This window comes from Cricetulus griseus, chromosome X, assembly GCF_003668045.3.
Source record: "Cricetulus griseus strain 17A/GY chromosome X, alternate assembly CriGri-PICRH-1.0, whole genome shotgun sequence".
Taxonomy (NCBI): domain Eukaryota; kingdom Metazoa; phylum Chordata; class Mammalia; order Rodentia; family Cricetidae; genus Cricetulus; species Cricetulus griseus.
This window is the reverse complement of record NC_048604.1, coordinates 43325532-43347917: the sequence shown is the minus strand read 5'-3', so window position 1 is coordinate 43347917 and position 22386 is coordinate 43325532. Positions and strand designations below refer to the sequence as shown.

Genomic DNA, 22386 nt, shown 5'->3' with positions numbered 1-22386 from the left:
TTGTGGCAAGTTGTTTAAAACTACTGCATTATAGTGAGTGTGATATATCAGAAAATATATGTTGCTTTATTGGAGCATCCATTTTATGATTGTAAAAAAACATTTAAAAAGTATCCCTTGCATATACTGCATGTTTAATTCAACAGATAAACTTGAATCCCTGCTATGTGGGTTTTTTTGTTTTTTTTGTTTTTTTTGGTTTTTTTTTTTGGTTTTTCGAGACAGGGTTTCTCTGTGGCTTTGGATGCTGTCCTGACACTTGCTCTGTAGACCAGGCTGGTCTCGAACTCACAGAGATCCGCCTGCCTCTGCCTCCTGAGTGCTGGGACTAAAGGCGTGCGCCACCAACGCCCAGCTTAAATCCCTGCTATTTTAAAAGTCATCTGAATACATGAGCTTGTAGTTTTAAAAGGGGTTCAAATATTATTTGAGATAAAACTATTTTTATTAAACTATCAAATAAGACAGGGAGGTATAAATTAAGTCTCAAAAACTCTTCTGGTTACCACTGTGAAGAGCTTTTACAGGTACAGGTGTATATTAATATATGCATAGTATGTGTGTTCATATACAAATATTTCATTCAATATTTGTATGATTTTTTTCAGATAATGGAGTATCTCATTCTTTTTCAGAGCTGTATCCGTTATGTTTTTTAGTTGGCCTCATTTTTGTTTATATATGTGAACTAAGTTTTCTTTACATGTGTAAACATATGTGTATATATGTCTATATATACACTGAACAGGTTTTACACTATATATACACTGAAGAGGTTTTAAAGAGAAAAAATAATTCACCACCCCCATTTTTGTTTTTGTGTTATTTCAGCTTGTGTTCCACATAGAGGTGCAAATATACTTCAAATAAAAGTTTATTATTTTACCTTTAAAAATGACAGAATTCACCATTTAAATAATTTAAAAACAACAATTTTATGCTCTTTAATATACTCACAATGTTCTGTAGGCATCAGCATTGTTTGGTATTTCTGTAACCACCCCACACACACACACACACAAAAGAAATGTATACCTGTTAAGCACAGAGCTTCACTTTCTCTCTGCCTTTGTCATCTGGCAAACACCAATCTATTCTATAGATTTATCTCTAAAATGTTTCTTTTTATTATTTTTAGTGTGTGTGTACACACGCACGCACCAAAACAAGTACACGTGGAAGAAAGCAGAGTTCTTTCCTTCCACTATGTGCATTCCAGAGATCAAACCTGGGTTATGAGGCTGGAGTGTAAGTTCCTTTACCCTCTAAGCTGACCTTTGATTTGCCTTTCTTTTTTTTTTTTTTTAAATAACAGGACTTACACAATTATATGTGGCTGTTGTGTCAAGCTGGTCTATTTTGCTGTTTTCAAGGTTGAACCCTATTGTAGCATGTAAAAGTATTTTATTCCTTTCTGTGGCTAATATCAGTTTCTCCATCTTGGTCTATATTGATGTTCCTCTTTTTTATTTCCGCCATCATAGTGAGTGTGAAGTGGTGTCATATTGTGATTTTATTTTAAATTTCTGTTGACCATCTTTTTATTACTTACATCATTTTTATACCGTCTTTAAAGAAACACCTTTGGAAATCCTTTGCCCATTTTTAATATTGTCTCATTAATTGTAAACCCTTTTTCTATGTTTTTTTCTTACTAGATATATAATTTTCTTACTAGATATATAATTTATGAAATTTCCCCATTTGTAGATTGTGTTTTCACTTAAAGTGTATTTTACTGTAATAATATCATTTGATAAAATTTCTTTAGACAGGATCTTGCTACCTAGCAGAGGCTAGCCTTCATTGCAGGGCCCTCCTGACTCAGTGCTAATCTTTCAGGCTTCTATCATGTACAGCAAATGATTTTTAATTTAGATAAGGTCCTATGCATGTGTTTTTCTTTATTGTGCTTATGATGCTGTATTAAAAAATGGTTTTACCCAAGATCATGAAGATTACCTGTTCCTTCTTAGAGTTTTAGAAACCTAGTTTTTACATGTAGGCATTTGATATACTTTGATTTTTTTTTCATATGTTCCTCCCACACCTCAAAAAAAGTGTAACTGGGGAAAGCGTTGTTTCCTGGTAGAAAGGGAAAGCTTTTAATCTTTTCCACTGAGTGTAGTGTTAGTGTAATTTTTCAGTAAATGCCCTGTGTGATACAAAAGAATTTCTCTTCTATTCTCAGTTTATACAAATTCATCACTGTGGACGTTGTTTCTAGGTTTTTCTTTTAATCCAGCATCATTTGCTAAAAACTCTAGTGTATTTCTCATTGGATAGTCTTCGCATGCTGTTGCAAATGGCTTTATTTTTGAACTCAAAATTCGATTGCCTTAATGCCAGTGTCTGTTCTTATGCTTATACAACACTGTGGTTTTGTAGCATGTTTTGAAATTGGGAAGTGTATGTTCTCCCAGGTTGTTGTTGTTGTTCTTTTGTTTTTGTTTTTGTTTTTTCAGACAAGGTCTCTATGGAGCCCTGGCTTGCCTCTCTTATGTAGATCAAGCTGCCTTTGGACTAAATATACCTGCCTCTGACTCCCAAGTGCTGGGATTTAAGACTTGTACCCCTATGCCCAACTAGTGTTGTTGCCCTTTATTAAGATTATTTAGATTTTGGGGATAAAACAAAACCATGTGGAGATACACCGATTAATAAAAATGGGATAGTAATTAAGAGAGAGCTAGCCAATAAGAAGCCTGAGCAATAGACCAAACAGTTTACAATTAATGTAAAGCTCTGTGTATTTATTTGGGACTAAATGGCTGTGGGACTAGGTGGTACAGAACCTTCCATCTACAGTTATGTAGATCATGAAAAGTTCTATGTATCAAATGAGAAAATATTGTAAAATATTCTCCAAAAGAAGAGTGTTTCCTAACTTACTTATTAATTTAATAATTGAAGGATTGCAAGCAAAGAAAATTACCAGTAAAGCAAAATGATTCAGTGCCACTGCAAATGCTAAGATGCTGCTTCATCCAAACATTGAAGTCTTGCCTTTTAGAGTAGCTACTATTTCTTTTTCCAGAGATCCACTTGGAATAGCACAAGGACTCTTAATTGCTGAGCCATCCCTCCAGCCAGATTTCCCACTTTTAAAAAAATCTTTTCATACATTACATCTGCCTGCTGTTTCCACTCCCTCCAGTTCCTCCTCCCAGTTCCCCTCTCCACAACTCTCCTCTCCCCCACATCCACTGCTGCTATGTTTCCCTTTAGAAAAAGAGTGGTCCTCCCAGAGACATCAGCCAAACATGGCATAACAAGATGCAATAAGACTAGGCACACACTCTCACTTCAAGGCAAGAGGAGGCAACCCAGTAGGGGGGAAAGGACCCCACAAGCAGGCAAAAGAGTCAGGGATAGCACCTGCTTCCACTGTTAAGAGTCTCACAAGAACTCCCAGGAATATAACCATAACATATATGCATAGGACCTAGCTCAGACCCATACATGCTAGCAGTGTGATTTCTGCCTCATCTGTGATCCCCTATGAGCAATGCTTAGTTGATAATACTGTGGCCAGTGTTCTCCTAGTGTCCTCAACCCCTCTGACTCCTACAATCCTTTCTCTCCACTTTTCTGCAGGGTTCCCCAAGTTCCACCTAATGTTGGCTGTGGGTTTCTGCATCTGCTCCCCTCAGTTGCTGGATAAAGCCTCTCTGATAATGATTGGGTTTGGCTCTGATCTATGAGTATAGCAGGATATCATTAGCATTATTTTATTGACTTTTTTGGCCATTTCTTATAATTGGAGTATAGGAACTCTGTTCCCATGGATATCTAACTTTTTAAGAATACTAAGAAATTTAAAATGCTTCCTTATCATTATGAGATCTCAAAATAATAGGTAAAGTATACAAGATGATGATTACAAATTGTATGTTAGGATTAACAGTGAAAATCTTTTTTAGTTACAGTTTAAAAATCATATTAACTCTGTTGTGGTTAAAAGCTGTTTCGGTTCTGCTGTAGTTAATATAAATGATTCACAGGTTCTTTGAAAAATTACATTCAAGTAGTCATACTTTGAGAAACAACTTCTGTTGTTGAGCAGGAAAGCTTAGAGGATGCAATGAGTGAACACTGCTGTCACACATTAAACCTATAGGGGCAATCTGAAATTACAAATAGAAATGGGGTTACTCATAGAATTCTGCTGCAGCTTGCAGAAAGTATGACAGAGGTTTGATTTAATTCCCTCCATGTGCCATGGCTACTGATTATGGTATAAATATACTGAATATAGTTGGTATAAATATACTGAATATGGTCTATAAAATATAGGATAGGGCTCATTAACCATTTTTTCTTCTAAAATACTTTATCATTTATAAAGTGGGAAATTTCTGGCCTAATAAATATACACAAGCGTCCATACAATTAATTCTGCTATACAACTGCTACTCTAGTCCCATATGTCCAATTGACTACTTGACATTTCCACTTTAATGACTTTATCCTTTCATAGTAATTCATTATCTGAGATGCTGAGTCCTTGATCAGTGCTGTCACTTGCAAATATAGTCTTTCCATGAAAAAGTACATGAGCCTCTGTGATGTATCTTATAGCATACTGAATAATGACTGTTTTCTATCCAAAGTGTATTTGCATACCGGCCATTTCCCTGTTATCCATATCCCACATTAAATCATTTTCTTATTTCATACTACAATAAAGGCCAGGTTGCCTGGCATATTTGAATGCACTGAGGTTGTATCCTACTTTGGATTTGGTCACTGGTACTATGAGTCTCTTTGGGTACCATTTTCCCCCTTGTTAGAATAAGTGTGTTAAGCTAGAATTGTTAACACTTGAAGTCTTTGATGAGTGTACCATCCTGGGTAGGTTATATGATAATGAAATAGTTTCCTCTGGTCTGAATATTGAGCTCTTTGTTAACCAATTAACTATCAAATTGTTCTTTTTTTCTCAAGGAAGACTTTACTTTTATAGTTTGAGGGTGGAGTCCCTTGTGGTGGGTAAGTCCTGGATGCAGACTCTCAAGGCAGCCATTATGCAGAGAGCAATGAAGGTTCCTAAACAATTTATACATTATAGTTTGTCTTCAAAAATTCCACACCCATCTGTTTTCTTTCCTGTTCGTGCTGATTAGAGTATAGGCAAAGTCACAGCAAAAGCTTCTTGTGTAGTCACAATCTTTCTTCCATCCGTTTTGTTTCATCAGGATACTGTCACTTGGGAAATGTTTTGTATCTTCACTTGCATGCCATGGGAGTGCTTCTAGTGCTACTGTTGTTCACATCCTCTGCACTAGTTTTCCTTCCTCCTTTCTTTTTTTAAGAATGTTTTATTCATTTCCAGATAGTCTCTTTACATAGTCTTGGCTGTCCTGGAACTCACTCTGTAGACCAGACTGGCCTTGAACTCACAGAGATCCGTCTGCCTCTGCCTCTGCCTCTGCCTCCCAAGTGCTGAGATTAAAGGTGGGCTATGCCACACCTGGCTTCTTCTTTTTTTTAAAAAAAAGACTTTATTTATTTATTATGTATACAACATTCTGCTCCCTTGTATATCTGCACACCAGAAGAGGGCACCAGATCTTGTAACGGATGATTGTGAGCCACCATGTGGTTGCTGGGAATTGAACTCAGGACATCTGGAAGAGCAGTCTGTGCTATTAACCGCTGAGCCATCTCTCCAGTCCCTTCTTTTTTATGTATGTCGTTTTGGGTTTCTTTCCTCGCCCTGTGTTTTTGCCATCTGTGGTTTTACTAAATTATTTGTCTTTCCCAAATGACTTTTTCTGTCCATCTCATGTCATTAAACATCACTTTGTAAAATATAGCCAATCAATTTAGCAACATAGGACACATTCTATAAGAGCTTTTACTACCATTTTAGTGCTCAGCAACCATGGCAAGGGATGGAAAAAGAAAATACATTTTACCAAGTGTCACCTGTGTTTTCTAAGTACACTTCTGAGTCTCCTTTGAAGTTCCTGGTATCAGCCATTTTTTGTTGAAGAGTCTAACTCAAAGTAGATTAACTAAACCACACAAAATGAGCAGGTATAATACCATACCCCTGTATTGCCATACTTGGGAGGCTGAAGCAGGAGGAACAAGGCAGTCTGGTCTACATATTGAGAACTCCATGTAGCCTGACATACAGCTTGAGATCCAGTCTCAAAAGAATAATCAGCCATCAAATAAATAAGTTACACAAGATCTTACCTCTAGTGAGCAGTAGAACTATGTTTTGTATTCTAGGCTGTTTAAACTTCTCCCTAAATAATGACCAAATTACTATTCAATACTTTTCTATACCTGCTTATCTCCCACACTAGACAAAACCAAAGATGAAAATTTAAGTGCTTATCATGTAGTCTGACCCCAAACAGATAGTCTCCAAAGATTAAAAGAAAAAATTTCCTAAATTTTGAAAGGATAGGTATTTTAAAAAAAATTTTAGATTTATTTAATTGGTGTTTATTAGTGTTTTGTCTGCATGTAAGTCTGTGCACCACGTGCTCGCCTGATGCCTGTGGAAGTCAGAAGGGATCGAATTTCCTGGAACTGGAGTTACAGATGGTTGTGAACCACCACGTGGGTGCTGGGAATCGAATCTGGGTCCTCTGCAAGAGCAGCAAGTACCTTTAATAACCAAGCAGAGCTGTTTCTCCAGCCAAAGGGGGGGAGAGAGAGAGAGAGAGAGAGACAGAGAGAGAGAGAGAGACAGAGAGAGAGACAGAGAGAGAGAGACAGAGAGAGAGACAGAGAGAGAGAGAGAGAGAGAGAGAGAGAGAGAGAGAGAGAGAGAGAGAGAGAGAGAGAGTGAGTGTGTATATGTGTAGATTTCAGAGGCCAATCTCAGGATCACCATCTACATCTTTTGCGATACTGTCTCAAATTGACCTTAAGCTACTCTGACTGGCCAGTGATCCCCAAGGATCTGTCTGTCTCTGTTTTTGCATCCATCATGTGCTGCATTGTGCAATTGTATATGGGTGGTGTTGTGTTACCTTCCTGAGTATGAACATGATTTCCACTCTGCTGAATCCCCTATATCTATCATAGTGCCATATATGTATTAGAATTTCAATACATATGAAAGCAGTAATGTTTTTTATTTCTAAAGCACTGCTTGTTTGGAAAATTTCAAGGCTTAGAAATCATCTAGAGTCAAATATAGTTGCAAAATCTAGAAACCCCAAAACCAGTAAAGCTGATGTAGCTTTGTAATCAGGAAAATAATTTTTTTTTAGAATTGCTAAGAAAGCAAAAACGTTTACCTATTTTTTGATTAGTATATTAAAGATACTAAATGTTACAGGATATTTATGTGCTAATCACATTGATATGACATGTTTTGATTTCATGGGTTTATGTACATGTTCAAATATATCAAATTATATACTCACTGCTTAGTTTTCATTTATCAAGTATAAATAATAAAACTATTTAACCCACTCTTCAGAGGCAGTATATTGTTTTTTTTAACCAACACACACACTTCTTTATCTCCAATACAGACAAACATATCTGTGATTACACAGAGTTCCCACATAAAACACCCTTTTCACCACATCTAATGTTAGCAACTACGATGCATTTAAAGAATGAATACAAGATTCTAAACTGAGAAAAATGATTCCTAAGTTAGTTTAGTCTTATTTCACATCAAGAAATAATTGGTTTTAATTTGGTCACCATAATAGTTATTAATTCACATCTTAGAATACTTTTTATTCCATTACCAATATCAAATTCAGTAGTGTCATTTCTATAGAGTGTAAATTTTAAGTTGTCCCCAGTCTCAGTTGCCACAATATTTTAACTTCTGTATATTTTTTTCCAGATTGTTGATATTGGTCTTGATTTAAATGGATTTTATTTGAGTTTTCTGTGTTTTGGGTTTAGTTTTTTATTTCTCCTTTGTCTACACATTGTCTTCTATTTTTTTTATTTTCTAATGTTTCTGTTCTTGAGTTTTTGCTTTATATCAACAGCATATTTTAAATTCCTTTAGTGGTTTTTTTTTTTTTTGGTTTTTTGGAGACAGAGTTTCTGTGTGGCTTTGGAGGCTGTCCTGGAACTAGCTCTTGTAGACCAGGCTGATCTCGAACTCACAGACATCTGCCTGCCTCTGCCCCCCAGGTGCTGGGATTAAAGGCTTGTGCCACCAACGCCCGTCGATTTAGTGGTTCTTATGCTGTTACTGTGCACTCAAGGAGAAGAATTCACGGAATTATGTGTCTTGAATAAAGCCAGTTAGTGGCAGGCAGATGGATCAGATCTCCTGTTAATAGCTTGGTACTGCTGACTCATGTTTTATAGGCTCTGACAATATTGTGGCCATAAATGAAAAACTTTAGTGACTATTGAAACTTAAATTAGCATTTTAGTAATTCTTATTTATGGTTTGGAAAGTGAATTTTCATGAGATATCTTCAAAGAATATTCTGACATTGGTCTTTTTGTATAAAATATGTGTGGTTCAATATTAATCTACCTGAGAAATACTGATTGTATATTTACCCTTTGTCTTGTATTGAAGTAAATTTTATTTTGTTTTGGCCACATGATCTTCTATACCCTAGAGTGACCTGAGACTGGCTATTTAGCTCTGGCTATCCTTAGACTATTGATCGTCCCCTCTCCACTTCCTGAGTATAGGGATTACAGGGATGTGTAACCAACCGTGCCTGGCTGAAGTAACTTTTAATTGATCTATAAAATGTGTTACCATATTTAAAATGTACCCTTCATTTTTTTACTTTTCTTAAGCACTGTACTTCTTACTTTTCTAAAGTTACCAGGCAGTGACATTGCCAGTGGAAGTGATGTACTTTCTGATGTCATACCCAGTATTCCAAGTTCACCTTGCCTGCTGCCTAAAAAGAAAAACAAGCACCGGAATCTAGATGAACTTGCTTGGAGTGCGATGACAAATGATGAGCAGGTAAATAAATATGTTGACATTCTTAATTAAAAGTGTATGTGGAAAGAAACTTATTTGTAGAGAGGAGGTGAAACCTCCTTTAATTACCTCTTTGTAGCCATTGAATTAATTATATGAATTGCTTATTAAGTTTCAAATTGCTGGGCAGTGATGGTACATGCCTTTAGTCCCAGCACTTGAGAGGCAGAGGCAGATGGATCTCTGTGAGTTAGAGGCCAGCCTACAAGAGCAAGTGCCAGGACAACTAGGTCTACACAGAGAAACCCTGTCTCAAAAAAAAGTCTGAAATTGAGTATTAACTTTTTTCCAGGAAACAAATGAATTTACGATATCTTAGCAATGATCCTAAGAAATAATCAGCTTTTTTATTCAGGCAGTGGTTGGTTCTTTATTGGAGCCTTGGACAAAATAATTCTTCTAATGCCTAAAACGTGTCATAAATCACATAGTAAAGGTCAAATAATATTGATATTGTTTGTTGTAATTTTTCTTCACATAGGTGGAATACATTGAGTATCTGAGCCGTAAAGTCAGTACTGAGATGGGTCTTCGGGAGCAACTTGATATTATTAAAATCATTGATCCTTCTGCGCAGATCTCCCCTACTGACAGTGAGTTCATTATTGAACTTAACTGTCTCACAGATGAAAAACTAAAGCAGGTATGTAAATAAATATAGATTGTTTATCTACTGAAGATGCCACCATCTTATAAAATGTAGGTGTATGTAATCATATGCATACTCATATACTATCAAGGCCAGAATCACTGCTGTGAGATACCACATTCGAAAAAAAATTCATGCTGAGCTAAGAGTTGTAGCTCAGTGGTGGAGTATAACATGCACAGAGCCCTGAATTCACTCCCTAGTACTGCAAAGAAAAAGAAAAAAAATGACAGTAATATTTGAGAGCATATGATTTTTTTAAGTTTTTTTTTTAAAGATTTATTGTGTATACAGTGTTCTGTCTGCATGTATGCCTGCATTCCAGAAGAGGGCACCAGATCTCATTACAGATGGATATGAGCTACCATGTGGTTGCTAGGAATTGAACTCAGGACCTCTGGAAGAGCAGCCGTTGCTCTTAAACCCTGAGCCATCTCTCCAACCTGAGACCATATGGTTTTAAGATATTTTCTGTGTCTCACATAGTAATACCTTTCTGGTCAGTGAAGATAATAGAACCTGCTTTTAGTTATATATAGGTCTTAATTTATTTCACCACTTAAAGGATGTTTGGACTAAATTACAGATTTGTGCTATCTCCATTTACAACAGAGGAATTGTCCCACTCAAAATACTAATTAAAACCTGGAGTAGTGGCCCGTGCCTGTAATCCTAGCATTTGGCATGTAGTGCTAGGAGGATCAGAAGTTCAGGGTCATCCTTGATTAGTTAAGGACTTCAAGGCCAGCCTGGGAATACATGAGATCCTGAATGCCTCAAAGCCAAAACAAAAACTGAAACCTCCAAGTCCTACTTAACAAGAGTTGCAAGTGGGCAGGCATCTGTACCAAGGGTTTGAGTAGTCTGGTGAAATAACAGCCTGTGCAGAGTGAAATTTAAGGACCGATCCCTTCCAAATAACGATTTTCTGTACTTTTTCTCTGGTGTATGCTTTATTAGAAAGGTCCCTACTTCTCCATTTCTGGTGTCTTGCATTTAGTATTGGTGAAAAATGTCTCATTTCTCACAACAGGGAATATTTTTTTCCACATTTCAGCTAGTTTCTCTAGTATGGTAAGTTGATGTGTTGCATTTAAAATCAGATACCATTGTCCCCCTCACTAAAATATAGGGGGAAATGCATACTAGTCAGAAATGGAATCCTTAATATACTTAACTCATCTTTAGTGGAAATCTTTTAAAATGTATAACCACATCTTTTCTTTATTTTGTTGTTTCTGTTTCTGTGTTTTCTTAAAATTCAAATTCTGAAGGCCAATAGGATTTGCTAAGTAATTTTTATATTTTAAAAATATAGGTCTATGTGTTTGCTAGACTTTTGGTCCCCCTTCCCCTCCTTTCGTCTCCCCTTCCTTTCCTTGGTGCTATTCCTCTCCTGCCCCTCTCTTGATTATTGTTTGGAAACCGTTTCAATTTATAGTCCAGACTGGCCTAGAATGTAATATGAAGCTCAAGCTGGGCAGAAACTAGTTGCAACCCTCCCGCCTTAGCCTTCTAAGTGCTAGAATTAATGCACCTGATTTGGTAATTATTTCTATGCTTAGATATTTCTTATGACCTTCTATTCCAGCTCTTTTATACATCTGAAGCACTTTGGGCGTCTTTCAGGTTAAACATGCTATGATTTTTTTCCTCAGGCATCTTGAGGGTGGAATATCAAGGTTCGCTACTTACCAGTGCTTGTCCATGTGTCCTAAGGTCAGAAACTATATCAAGGAGCATAGCCCTCGTCAGCGGCCTACAAGGGAGGCCTGGAAGAGAAGCAACTTTAGCTGTGCAAGCACCAGTGGAGTGAGCGGTGCCAGTGCCAGCGCCAGCAGCAGCAGTGCCAGCATGGTCAGTTCTGCAAGCAGCAGTGGGTCCAGTGTTGGAAACTCTGCTTCAAACTCCAGTGCCAACATGAGTCGAGCACACAGTGACAGCAACCTGTCTGCAAGTGCAGCAGAGCGGATTCGGGATTCAAAAGTAAAATGTCTAATCAATACAAAACTTTCCCTCTCAATATTAACATTAGTACGCTTTCATTTCAATCTCTTGCAAACTAAACAATTGCTCCACTGTCTGGATGCCTGTGGCTTTTGGTTTTGATTGAAGAAGCAGAATGTTCTGCCTTTGAGGAAAGCAGTCTAGACCGAGTGCTTTCAAATACTCTTAACCCACAGCCATGCCACTTTGCAATCTTCTCTGATTCTTATGTTCATTTTCAGTAAGAAATAATCAGAACGAAGAAAATAATAGCTAATTCTCAAGATTGCAACTCACTACTGAGCGGCTCTCACTATGTTGCTAATGTTGCTGTCCATTAGCTCCTAAAACTGTTTTGTACGTCTTTAGTACGAGTGTGTGCGTGTGTGTGTGTGTGTGTGTGTGTGTGTGTGGTGTGTGTGTGTGTGTGTGTGTGTCATGTGTGTGTTTTCATTATTTCCTTGATATTTTAACCTTAACCGTACCTTGACTAATTAAAAATTATAATAACGCTTTTCGTAATCTAGCTTTATTTTTCATTGTTGAAACTTGTTGGGCACTTGTGAAAGACAGTAGAAGTGCACACGGAATGGCTGTGTGGCTCAGCATGGGCGTATGAATGGTTCCTTGCAGTGGCACAGACTAGAGCCAATTTAAAGATGAAAAGAGAATCTCTTTAACTCTTTGGAAACCCAGTGGTGGTGATCAGAAGATATACAGTGACTCCTTCCCCATTTTGTATTGTTTTATTTGTTTGTTTTGGTCTGTTTTTGTCAAAGTAGAAAAAACGGCCAACTTTGATGGTTACCAAGGGATTTCACTGGATATGTGGTGATTCTCTTGGTACTAGTTTACCAGTGATGAGGCTGAAGTATCCACTGGGTTCCTACAGCCTTTTAAAGATAGCATTTGTCTGATATTAGGAAGGTGTGATTGTTTCATAACCATTGGAAGGTTGTTAGTACTCTGATGTAAAATGTACCTTGAAAGCATAAGCATTAGGGATTTGGCAATGTTTTCTGCATTTTATATTCAGTTTTGTGCTCTAGTATTTTATTTTCCCTGTGTTGATACCAGTATACCTTAATTTGATTTTTAAAAATGGAATTCTTCACAGTATTTTATTATTCATACCTAGCCTAAATGATCAAGTATCAACCCTTGCTAGCCAAAGAGTTACTAGTCAAATGTCATAAAAGTAGAATCTTATTTTTTTTATATCTAAGCCAAAGGATTATTTATTGGTGTAAGAATCACTCTGCAGAGAAACTTGAACAACTCCTAAAATTTAGAAAATAGGGAATTTGAGCCATAAAACCCTGAGCTGCCTATAGCAACGTCTAAACCTTACTGACTTTACACTTTTTCACTTTGACAGAAGCGATCCAAGCAGCGAAAGTTACAGCAGAAGGCCTTCCGAAAGAGGCAGCTGAAGGAGCAGAGGCAGGCCCGGAAGGAGAGGCTCAGTGGGCTCTTCCTTAATGAAGAGGTGCTGTCATTGAAAGTGACTGAGGAAGACCATGAAGCAGATGTTGATGTTTTAATGTAATAGGGTGGATTTATCGGCATCCTTTCTAAGCATTATTCTGTCCTCATTGGTTTACATGCATCTTGACCAAAAGTTTGGTTAGGGCTGTGCTGATGTACCTACCATTCATAATTTAGGCCAGTGGTTCTCAGACATAGTTCTAGTACCTGAAGCTTCAGCATCACCTGAAAAGATGTTATAATTGCATTTGAGCCCCTTTGCAGACCCACAGGCAATATGGATTTGGGGCAGCACTGTGTTTTAACCAACGCCAGGTTATTCTCATGCATATTCTGATTTAAGAACCACTGGTAAATGTCTTAACTATTTTAACTTTATGATGATTAACTGAGCTTTTCAAAGACTAGTACATATACAATTGGGGGGATTTCAAACTACTAATGACAAGTAGTTTATTTTATCACTATATGCGTAGGGTCTGTAATTCAGTTCCCTTCTTAATGATAAGATTTCTTAGTTTACTTTTTCAAAAGGGCCAATTATTAGTAGCTAGGGGCAAATCTTTTTTGAGGTGAGGGTGCACATAAGGTATGCATTGCTGTTTACAATAGTGCCTTCATTAGGTTTAGTTCCGTTTTCATTAAGTATTAATGCAAAGGTATAAGAAAAGGCCCTAATCTTTTCAAATTAGATGTGTTTTTTTTTTCTTTCTATACTTTCTGTCAAGTGAGAATCATTTCTGGAAGTAATAACTACTGAAAAAATAATGCTACACTAGCAAAATTTTAGACTTAGTGCTGTGCTGATGATTAATTTTCAAATGGAGATTCCAACTAAGCATTGGTACCAATCAAACTTACCCATTGCATCCTTACATGTTAGGCTGTCAGATAATCTCCAGGCTAGATAATTTATCTGTTTCTCTCTATCAAAAAAACTTTCAATGCAGCACATCTTCAATTTTATATATTTGGTTTAACAGCTTATAGGCATGGGAACAGGTTCATGTTCCAAATTAAGTGACAGAGACTGCTTAGCGTTCTACCAAACTTCAGAAACTGCTTTGAGTAAACAAAGCAGTGGAGTATAGAAAACACCTTTGTGGGTTCCCAATAGGACTTGAAGTCTAAATATGAAATCATGGAGTTTCCTGAATGTTTTCGAAGAATTCATTATCATGAACTTAGAAATAGTCTGATTCCTTTTCTTCTATATGTCTTTGAGCATTCACATGAGCTTGAGAAAACAGAAACTGGGACTACTGACAATCAACTTGCTTTCTGACTTTCATTTTATCATAGCATTTAGAAGGCAAACTGATTGTGTAATCAATATTTTGGAAAGACTATGGAGTTCAGAGGTTAATAGGTTTTCAACAGTATTTAACTTTAGTTCTTCAAAAAGATTAGCAACTTAATTTCCTTCACGCTCAGTTGGTATAAAGGCTTAAATTTTACTAAATTAAAAGTGAAAATTTAATCCTGATATGATGGTACATGCCATTAATCCTAGTATTCAGGAAGCTGAAGTGGGGATTGTAAGTTCAAAGCTAGCTTGGGCTACATAGTGCTACTAATATTTTGTATACATTGAAAATTTTTATTTTATTTTGCTTCTTTGAAGGCTAAAGAATTGAAACTGAGAGTAAAAATTAGTAACTTGCAGCGTTGCTGAGGTCTGTGGTCTGGCTGTAACTTTTGAATGCCTACTAAGGTCAGAATTTAAAATGCTACTAAAGTAAAAGCATGACGAAGTGTGCTTTCAGTTCAAGTAGTATTTCTGATTTTCCTCCTACCTCCTTTGGTACTCCAGTCTGGTTTAGAGGGACCAAAGAGATCCCGAGGTCAGACCCCAGAATACTTGATGAAAGGTATACTTTTGTTTTCCCTTCCAAACACAGAAATAGAACAAGGAAGAGAAGCAAATACATCAAAACTCTCTGCCTTCTCTAAGCGATAGCAAAATCCCACAGAGGAACTATCCGCATGCTCTTCCTGTTCTCCAAGGAATATGGGTAGCATTGAGATACAGAGCAACGTTTTTTTTCTGTCACACAATTTGTTGATGCTCTGTAGAAGAAAATCCAAAACTAGTTCAGGATATAATTTAAGACCAATTCCTCTATGCTTCCCCAAATTATGTAGTCTTCTTAACTTAGATTTAACTGAAGTCACTATTGAATAAGCTTACCAAAGTGCCATTGGCAGATTTTTAATGTCTATAAAGATTTGAGTATTTATAGAGATGTGTCCTGAAATTTTATGTAAGTACAGATTCATTCTGTACCTTAGAACCAGAATATAAAGTTTATTTGGAGGAGATCAAAAATACTACTTTGATTTAAAAGAAAAAAATGGAACTACTGGACTTGTTTATGATCTAAGAGATAGAGATTAAAATCTCTATCCCTCCAAAAATAGAAACAACAACAAAAAGGCAAAAGTCTCTTCTGTCTTTGTTAATGTGTTAATCTGTTATCTGTTAGGATGTTATGTAGATAATTTCAGAGAGAATTGTTGAAATAGATGGTAATTTATTAAATCTCGTATCTCTGTGAGGCATATTAAAAACAAACTCAAGTCAGTTACCTTTTTTCCTTTTCACTGGAAAGCCTACTTAATCAGTCAATTTAAAGGAAAACCAGGGACATGCAAATCAAAACTGTTAAGATTCTATCTTACTCCAGTCACAATGGCTAGCATCAAGGAAACCAAAAGCAAATATTGTTAAGAATAGGGGGTGGGAAGGAATCTGTATATACTGCTGCTAATAATATAAACTGAGTGTACCAGTATAAATCAGTATGGAAGTTTTTTTTATAAAACTAGAAGTGGAACTAATTGTCATCCAGCTACCCAGATACCTGGGTATATTCTCAAAATAAGTGAACTCAGTATATGACAGGAATACTTGTATTTCCATGTTTATCACAGTAGTGTTTCCAATAGCAGATGAATAAAGAAAATGTGACATATGCACAGAATATAGTTGTATTCAGCCATAAAGAAGACTGGAATTATGTCATCTGCAAGAAAATGGATGGAACTAGATAGAGATCATCATGCTAAACAAAGCAAACCAGACTCAGACAAACATTGTGGTTTTCTTTTACATTTGGAATCTAGATTTAATAAAATGCGTCTCGTGCTCTTCCAGAGGTCCTGAGTTCAATTCCCAGCAACCAGCTGGTGGCTCACAGCCATCCATAACGAGAACTGGTGCCCTCTTCTGGCCTGCAGAAACACATGGAGACAGAATTTATATACAGAATAAATAAATAAATCTTTTTTTAAAAATGCATCCCATGTGATTGGAAGGGGGTGCTATTTGAGAAGAGGAAAGGCTCTAGTGAAGAAGGAAAGGGGGGACAAATGATGGTGGGTAAATATGATCAAAGTAGATTATAAATATGTATGGATAAATAAGTGAATGCATGAGAAGTCCAGACATTTTCTCCCGTATTGGTGCAAAACTGACAGTGGAGTAAGTCTCCTCTTCACAGATTTATCCAGAGACTTTTTATTAGAGATCTTGGAGGAGTATGTCAGTCCTTATTACAGCTTTTAAAAGTGTGAGCAATGACTTAAGCAAAATGGCATGTATTTTTATACAGTTTTGCAAATGATTAAAGGAAGGCAGTGTCCTAGAATGTAGTAGGTTGTAAAGGGCTAGTTCATTCTGTCTTACCAAGAACTTAGAGTAAAGTAATACTTTTTCTTCATTCTTTGGTAGATAGTGGCAGTTTTGTTGAGTTCCTCTGTTTTGGGGTAAGTTAGATATTGCTGAATCAAATCCTAGAAGCCAACTTATAAATAGTGACCTATAGTGTGCATAGACATCTCATTTTTTATCTTTTAAAAGTGGTAAATTCCCTTAAAAGGAAAAAATATAAGAAATTATTGTATAAAGGTATCCAGATTCTGATGAGCTTTAAAAATGTAAAATTTATTGTATATCTTCATATTTAAGCCAAAAATGTTATTACATAAACTCTATAGAAGTCTTGTTTGTTTTTGTTCTCTTAGCAGACTTTTTCCATGGCTTCTCTGTAGCCTCATGTGCCTTAAAGGTGGTGAACTTTGTAATTTTCATCACTATCAGGCTTTTCTAAACTCAAAATTAGAATGTTATAATTTGGTTCATATAATGCTCATGGTGTTTGGATATTAGTAAACAAAACTTACCAATCAGTAGTAATAGAATATAAAATGAAATAAAAACCTTCAGATCTTAGACTCATTTGCCTAAAATTAGTTTTGATCCACCAGATTATTGAAGAGCCTTGCATTCATGTAAAGTTTTTGGTTAATGTATTATTTTTTTCCACTGGAAAAAAAGTCTGAGGCCAGGATACTTTTTATTTCCTTTTTTCTGAGACAGTCTCCCTGTATACTTCAGGCTAGCCTTGAACTTGTTGTGTTGTCCAGGCTGGTCTGGGACTTGTGATTCTTTCCCCTTAGCTTCCCTGGTGTTTGGGTTCCTAGACAGGTCTTGGGAGTATACTTTTTAAAACTAGGTCACATTTATCATAGAACAGAATTTTTAGGGTCTAGACAAAAACACTAGAACCAAGATCATATAGCTTGGTGTTTCTTCTGTTAGTTTTAGGGATTCTTTGTATTCATTTGTGTATTTGTCAGGGTACCCTATCTCTCCTTTAACAAATTACCTCTTAGCACTGTCTTCAAGAATTCTTCTTTGGAATTGATGGAGGGTGAAATCAGTTTGGCTTAGCTGATAGTATAGTTCTTTTGTGTTCAATAGTAAGGTGGGTGTTGAATGCACTGACATTCAACATATTTAAGTTAGAGATGAATTCCATCTTGAAAGGGTCTATTAGGAAATCCATATTTGAGTAAAAAATCTAGTATGGTAACTGCAGTAGATTTAAACTTGATGAAATGAGATAAATTTTATCTTAAAATTGAACATTATTAAATGTGTAAGAAGCCTCTCAGGTACTTTGACTTAGGCATTTCTGTCAGGAAAGTATTTGGAACACAATTCTTATAATATTTAAATTTGGTCTTTGAAAAATCATGTACATTCTCTATGAGGCTTAGAAGGAACTCTGACAATTTCTCTAACTGGACATTAAGAGTGAAGCAATTGAATGGCATAGTTCAAGATCCAAGTTGGCTCACTACAATTAAGTTGGCTCACTACAATTAAATTTCCATTTCTTAAGTACTGAATTTTTTTGTGGCTCCCTGCCCAATGATTTTCTGAATTGAGGTTATTGGTGTTTTAACCTAGACCAGACAATGGCAAAAATTGCATTTTAATTTGACACTCATGCCAAACTTGGAAAAAAAAAACAGTGTGGTCTTTGCTGATTTCAATATGTAGTAGTAGTTTTTCTTTATTGTCATGTTTCTTCTGTTACATCATTGTGGTAAATGGAACCTGTGGAAATCTGTGTTCTTTTTTGTGGTGATGGATGGGGTAGAAAAGGGAAGAATTGCTTAATTAATGCATATCTGTTTTGACTATGTCAAGGTAATTGTAGAATTAATGTGTACAGATGACAGGTACACACTTAAGATGCTGAATTGTTCAGAACAGCCATGGCTTGTTCTGGGAAGTTGCTTGTCCTTAAACTGAAGCTGACCTCTTGGGTTTACATTGAGGTTTCTCGGCTTTTAGAGTATGGAGCTGATACTGTCTCTTCCTGTAGTGGGTGAATTTAATTTCCTGTTGGAGTACTCTAGTTTAGATAAAAAGTATTATCCATAAATCTTTGTGTTGGCAATTTAATAGGACTCTTACCAAAAAAAAGTTAACGATAAACACAAGTACATTAAAACATTTCACAGATCATTAAGAGTTGCAAATTGTGGGACTCCCCCCCACTTGTCAAAAATTAGTCGTGTAGCATCAATATCATAACCAAAGTAGGAAGTTGACTGTTTGGAGAATCTTCAAGTAGTCTTAAATACAATATCAGATTGTTAACCAGGACTTTTTCTGTATTCCTGCAAAGTATATTCTATATTAATGCACTTTTGTATATACAATGTTCTGTACTTACTACAGTGTATATAGAACCTGTTTGCTTTTCTCAAAGCCATGTAAGGGGATAACAATAGTTAGAACATATTTGGGTTCTCTTTTGAGTTCCTTCTTGCACATGAATATATTTTAGCCGTTATGTCTAAGCGAGTATGATTGTAACTGAAGCTGGCCATGTGGCAGAATTGTCTTTTGAACCCAATATCAGAATGAAAGGAGTCATTTTGTTCAGTAAGACTTGTGGTAATCGTTCTATCTTCTGTTAAAAATCCCACTGCTGCTAACTTACCACTTTATACTCTAAATCAGCTCCTCTCAAAGACCCATCCCTGAACATTTGCCACTAACAGAGAATTGTCCTTACCGTTGTTCATCGTTTTATTAGAGTCCATAAACTTATTTTGTGAGAGTCCCAGTCTCCAAAAAGTCAGGAGCAAACCATTTTTTTTCTGAAGAGATCAGATTTCTAGAGAGATTATCATTCACACACTAAGTGAAAAGTAGGTCGATTTTTCGTTGTTGTTGTTGTTGACAGAAACTATCTATTTTCTTTATATATTGTTGTAGAATCTTTTAAAGTTAAGTTTCCGGAAAAAATGTCTACGATCAGTTGTATGTATAGATTCATATGCCATTCTGATTTGTTTCTGTTTTTGTTTTCTGTGTGTAGGTTTTGTGGTTTGTTTTCTGTTTTTAATCAACAATATTATTTCTTGCCACTAGAGGGACTTCTATGATTCTTTTCTTTTTTGGAAAAAATCTTAGCTTTTTTCTTAATTTCACAGATTGGCATAGACTTATTGTCAGAATGTTTTGTGTTAGTAACTATATTCATTTATTAGTCAAAGGTAGATTAATTAAGCTTCTTTAATGAAAAAGGCAGTCTTAGTCATGCTGTCTATGTAGTCTTTCATTTTTAATAAATGTTAGATACTAAGTAAAACCAGTATGTGTGTGTGTGTTTCTTTTTCTAAGGTACTCCATAACTTTACAGTCCTTATGGTAGTTACTAGACATAGGTGACTGTGTAAATGAATTGAAATTAACTAAAGTTCAAAATTTGTCCTTTAGTCAAGCAGCAATACTTCAGTTCCCAATAGGCACGAGTGGCTTTATGCTAATTTTTGTTTGGGAAAACACAGAAACTAAAAAATGTTCCACAATGTTGGGGATGGTGGTACATGCCTTTAATCCAAGCATTTGGGTGACAGAGGCAGGCAGATCTCTTTGAGTTCAAGGACAGCCGGGTCTACAGAGTGAGTTCCAGTACAGCCAGGGCTATACAGAGAAACCCTGTCCAGAAAAAAAATTAAATGTTCCACAATCACAGAGAATTCTTATGGAGAGTGCTGCTACAGAGATTTTTCTAGTGGTCATTCTCATTCTACCACTTAACAATAATTAGTGCCTAAGAACTGCTGCCCACAAAGGTGATAACGATTGGTGTGAGAGGGAAAGTGAAATGCATTTTGTTTTTTGTTTCATTAAAACCACTGCTACAGTTGGGAAGCTGATGATTTAGTAGAAGAATTCCTCTGATACCGTTTCATTTAACTATGGTTGATTGGTTTTTGCGGTAAGGTTTGAACATGAGCTCTAGAACATATTAAACCAGTGCTCTTACTCACGGTGTACCCTTGGCCCCACGATTTCTTAGTTTTATTGTTACAAAGAGACTGTCATGCAGTTTTCTCTGAGTTCTTCCTTGGACATAAATCTGTAAATGACAGTGGTTAGGACACAGAACCAAGTACAGACATTTAAAAGACAATCTAATACTGACTGCTGAGCCCTGGACACATACACATAAAGGCAACACTGACCAGACTCAACAGGATGCATTATATGTTGATTTGTGTATAAGTATATGTAACAACACTGTTTAAAGAAGAAGCCATGAATCTGGGAGGGAGGAGTGGGGTCAGACATGGGAGATGGAGAGAGGAGGGAGAAAGATATAATTACATTTTAATTTAATAAATCTATTTTTATAAATATAAAGAAGTAATAAGTTACAGAATAAGTGTTTCTTTATTAATTGTTGTAATAGATTCTAATAGAGTCACTGCTTCTTGATCCTGACAATATTCTACCCTCTTCTATTAATTTGCATCTCATGGTAAGTGGAATGTTGTATTATCTGGGTTTCTTGGTTATAGGCTGCCACTTACTAGATTTAGGTCCAATGTCACTCACTTTATAAAGAGTAGTGATGTTTTTAGCATGACATTCACTAGGATGTTATAATCACTATATATTCTTTTATCTCAAAATTATCAGATGACTGGGTTTATGTGATCTCAACTTTTTACTATAAAAAAAAATCTTCAAGTTGAACTGGAAAGATGGCTTAGAGATGGCTTAGAGATTAAAAGCACTGGCTGGTCTCCCAGAGGTCCTGAGTTCAATTCCCAGCAACCATGTCATGGCTCACAAGCATCTGTAATGAGATCTGATGTCCTCTTCTGGCAGCAAGCACACATGCAGGCAGATCACAGTATAATAAAATCTTTTAAAAAATTAAAAAAAAAAACTTCAAGTAGATAAAAACAGAACAATTAATCCCCACATAGTCACACCTATTTCAGCCCTGTCATCCCAGCCAGTTATTTGTTTTAGCCTTGCCTTCACTGATGCAATCATTCTACCCTCTAAAGCAGTAGTTCTTAACCTTCCTAATACTTCGACCCTTTAATGCAGTTCCTCATGTTGTGGTGACCCCTAACTATAAAATTATTTTTTTGCTACTTCATAACTGTGATTTTGCTATTGTTAGGAGCTGTGATGTAAATCTCTGTGTTTTTTTGATGGTCTCAGGTAACCACTGTGAAAGGGTTGAGACCTACAGGTTGAAAACAGCTCCTCTAATGCTATAAAAGCAAAATCTGGGTGACTGAATTCATGTATGTCTGTTACATCTGTGTATATGCATTATATGTATATATATATATACATATATATATATATATACTCATATGTATGTAATCATATCTTTAAAAATACTTCCTAATGTCAAGCATTATATTTATTTGCAATAAAAACCATAACCATTATTGTTACTTATTTCAAAAATAATTCTGCATGTTGTTGACACTAATATAAAATGATTACTTTTCTTATTATTGCTTGAGGAGTTCTGGTGGTATCTTGGCATCTGTCCTCTCTCACCTTTTTCTCTCACTATTCAAGACTGGGTTTGACGGAATGAACATTGCCCTTGAGCTTCCGATCTTCCTGCCTCCACCTCACCTCCTGAGGATGCGGATTACCGTCATGCACCAACACACCTGTTTTATG

At 36.1% G+C, this 22386-nt stretch overlaps 1 protein-coding gene across 1 annotated transcript in view; it reads left to right on the top strand.

Moving 5' to 3' along the window:
- The window catches only part of Fam199x (family with sequence similarity 199, X-linked), a 35797-nt gene extending 15759 nt beyond the window's left edge, over nt 1-20038 (top strand). Inside the window, exons 3-6 of the mRNA XM_027432037.2 lie at nt 8786-8935; nt 9435-9596; nt 11322-11588; nt 12967-20038. Of these exons, the coding sequence (XP_027287838.1) occupies nt 8786-8935; nt 9435-9596; nt 11322-11588; nt 12967-13137 (750 nt within the window). The 3' untranslated portion in view covers nt 13138-20038. The remainder of the gene's footprint in view (nt 1-8785; nt 8936-9434; nt 9597-11321; nt 11589-12966) is intronic.
- The last annotated feature ends 2348 nt before the right edge of the window (nt 20039-22386 follow it).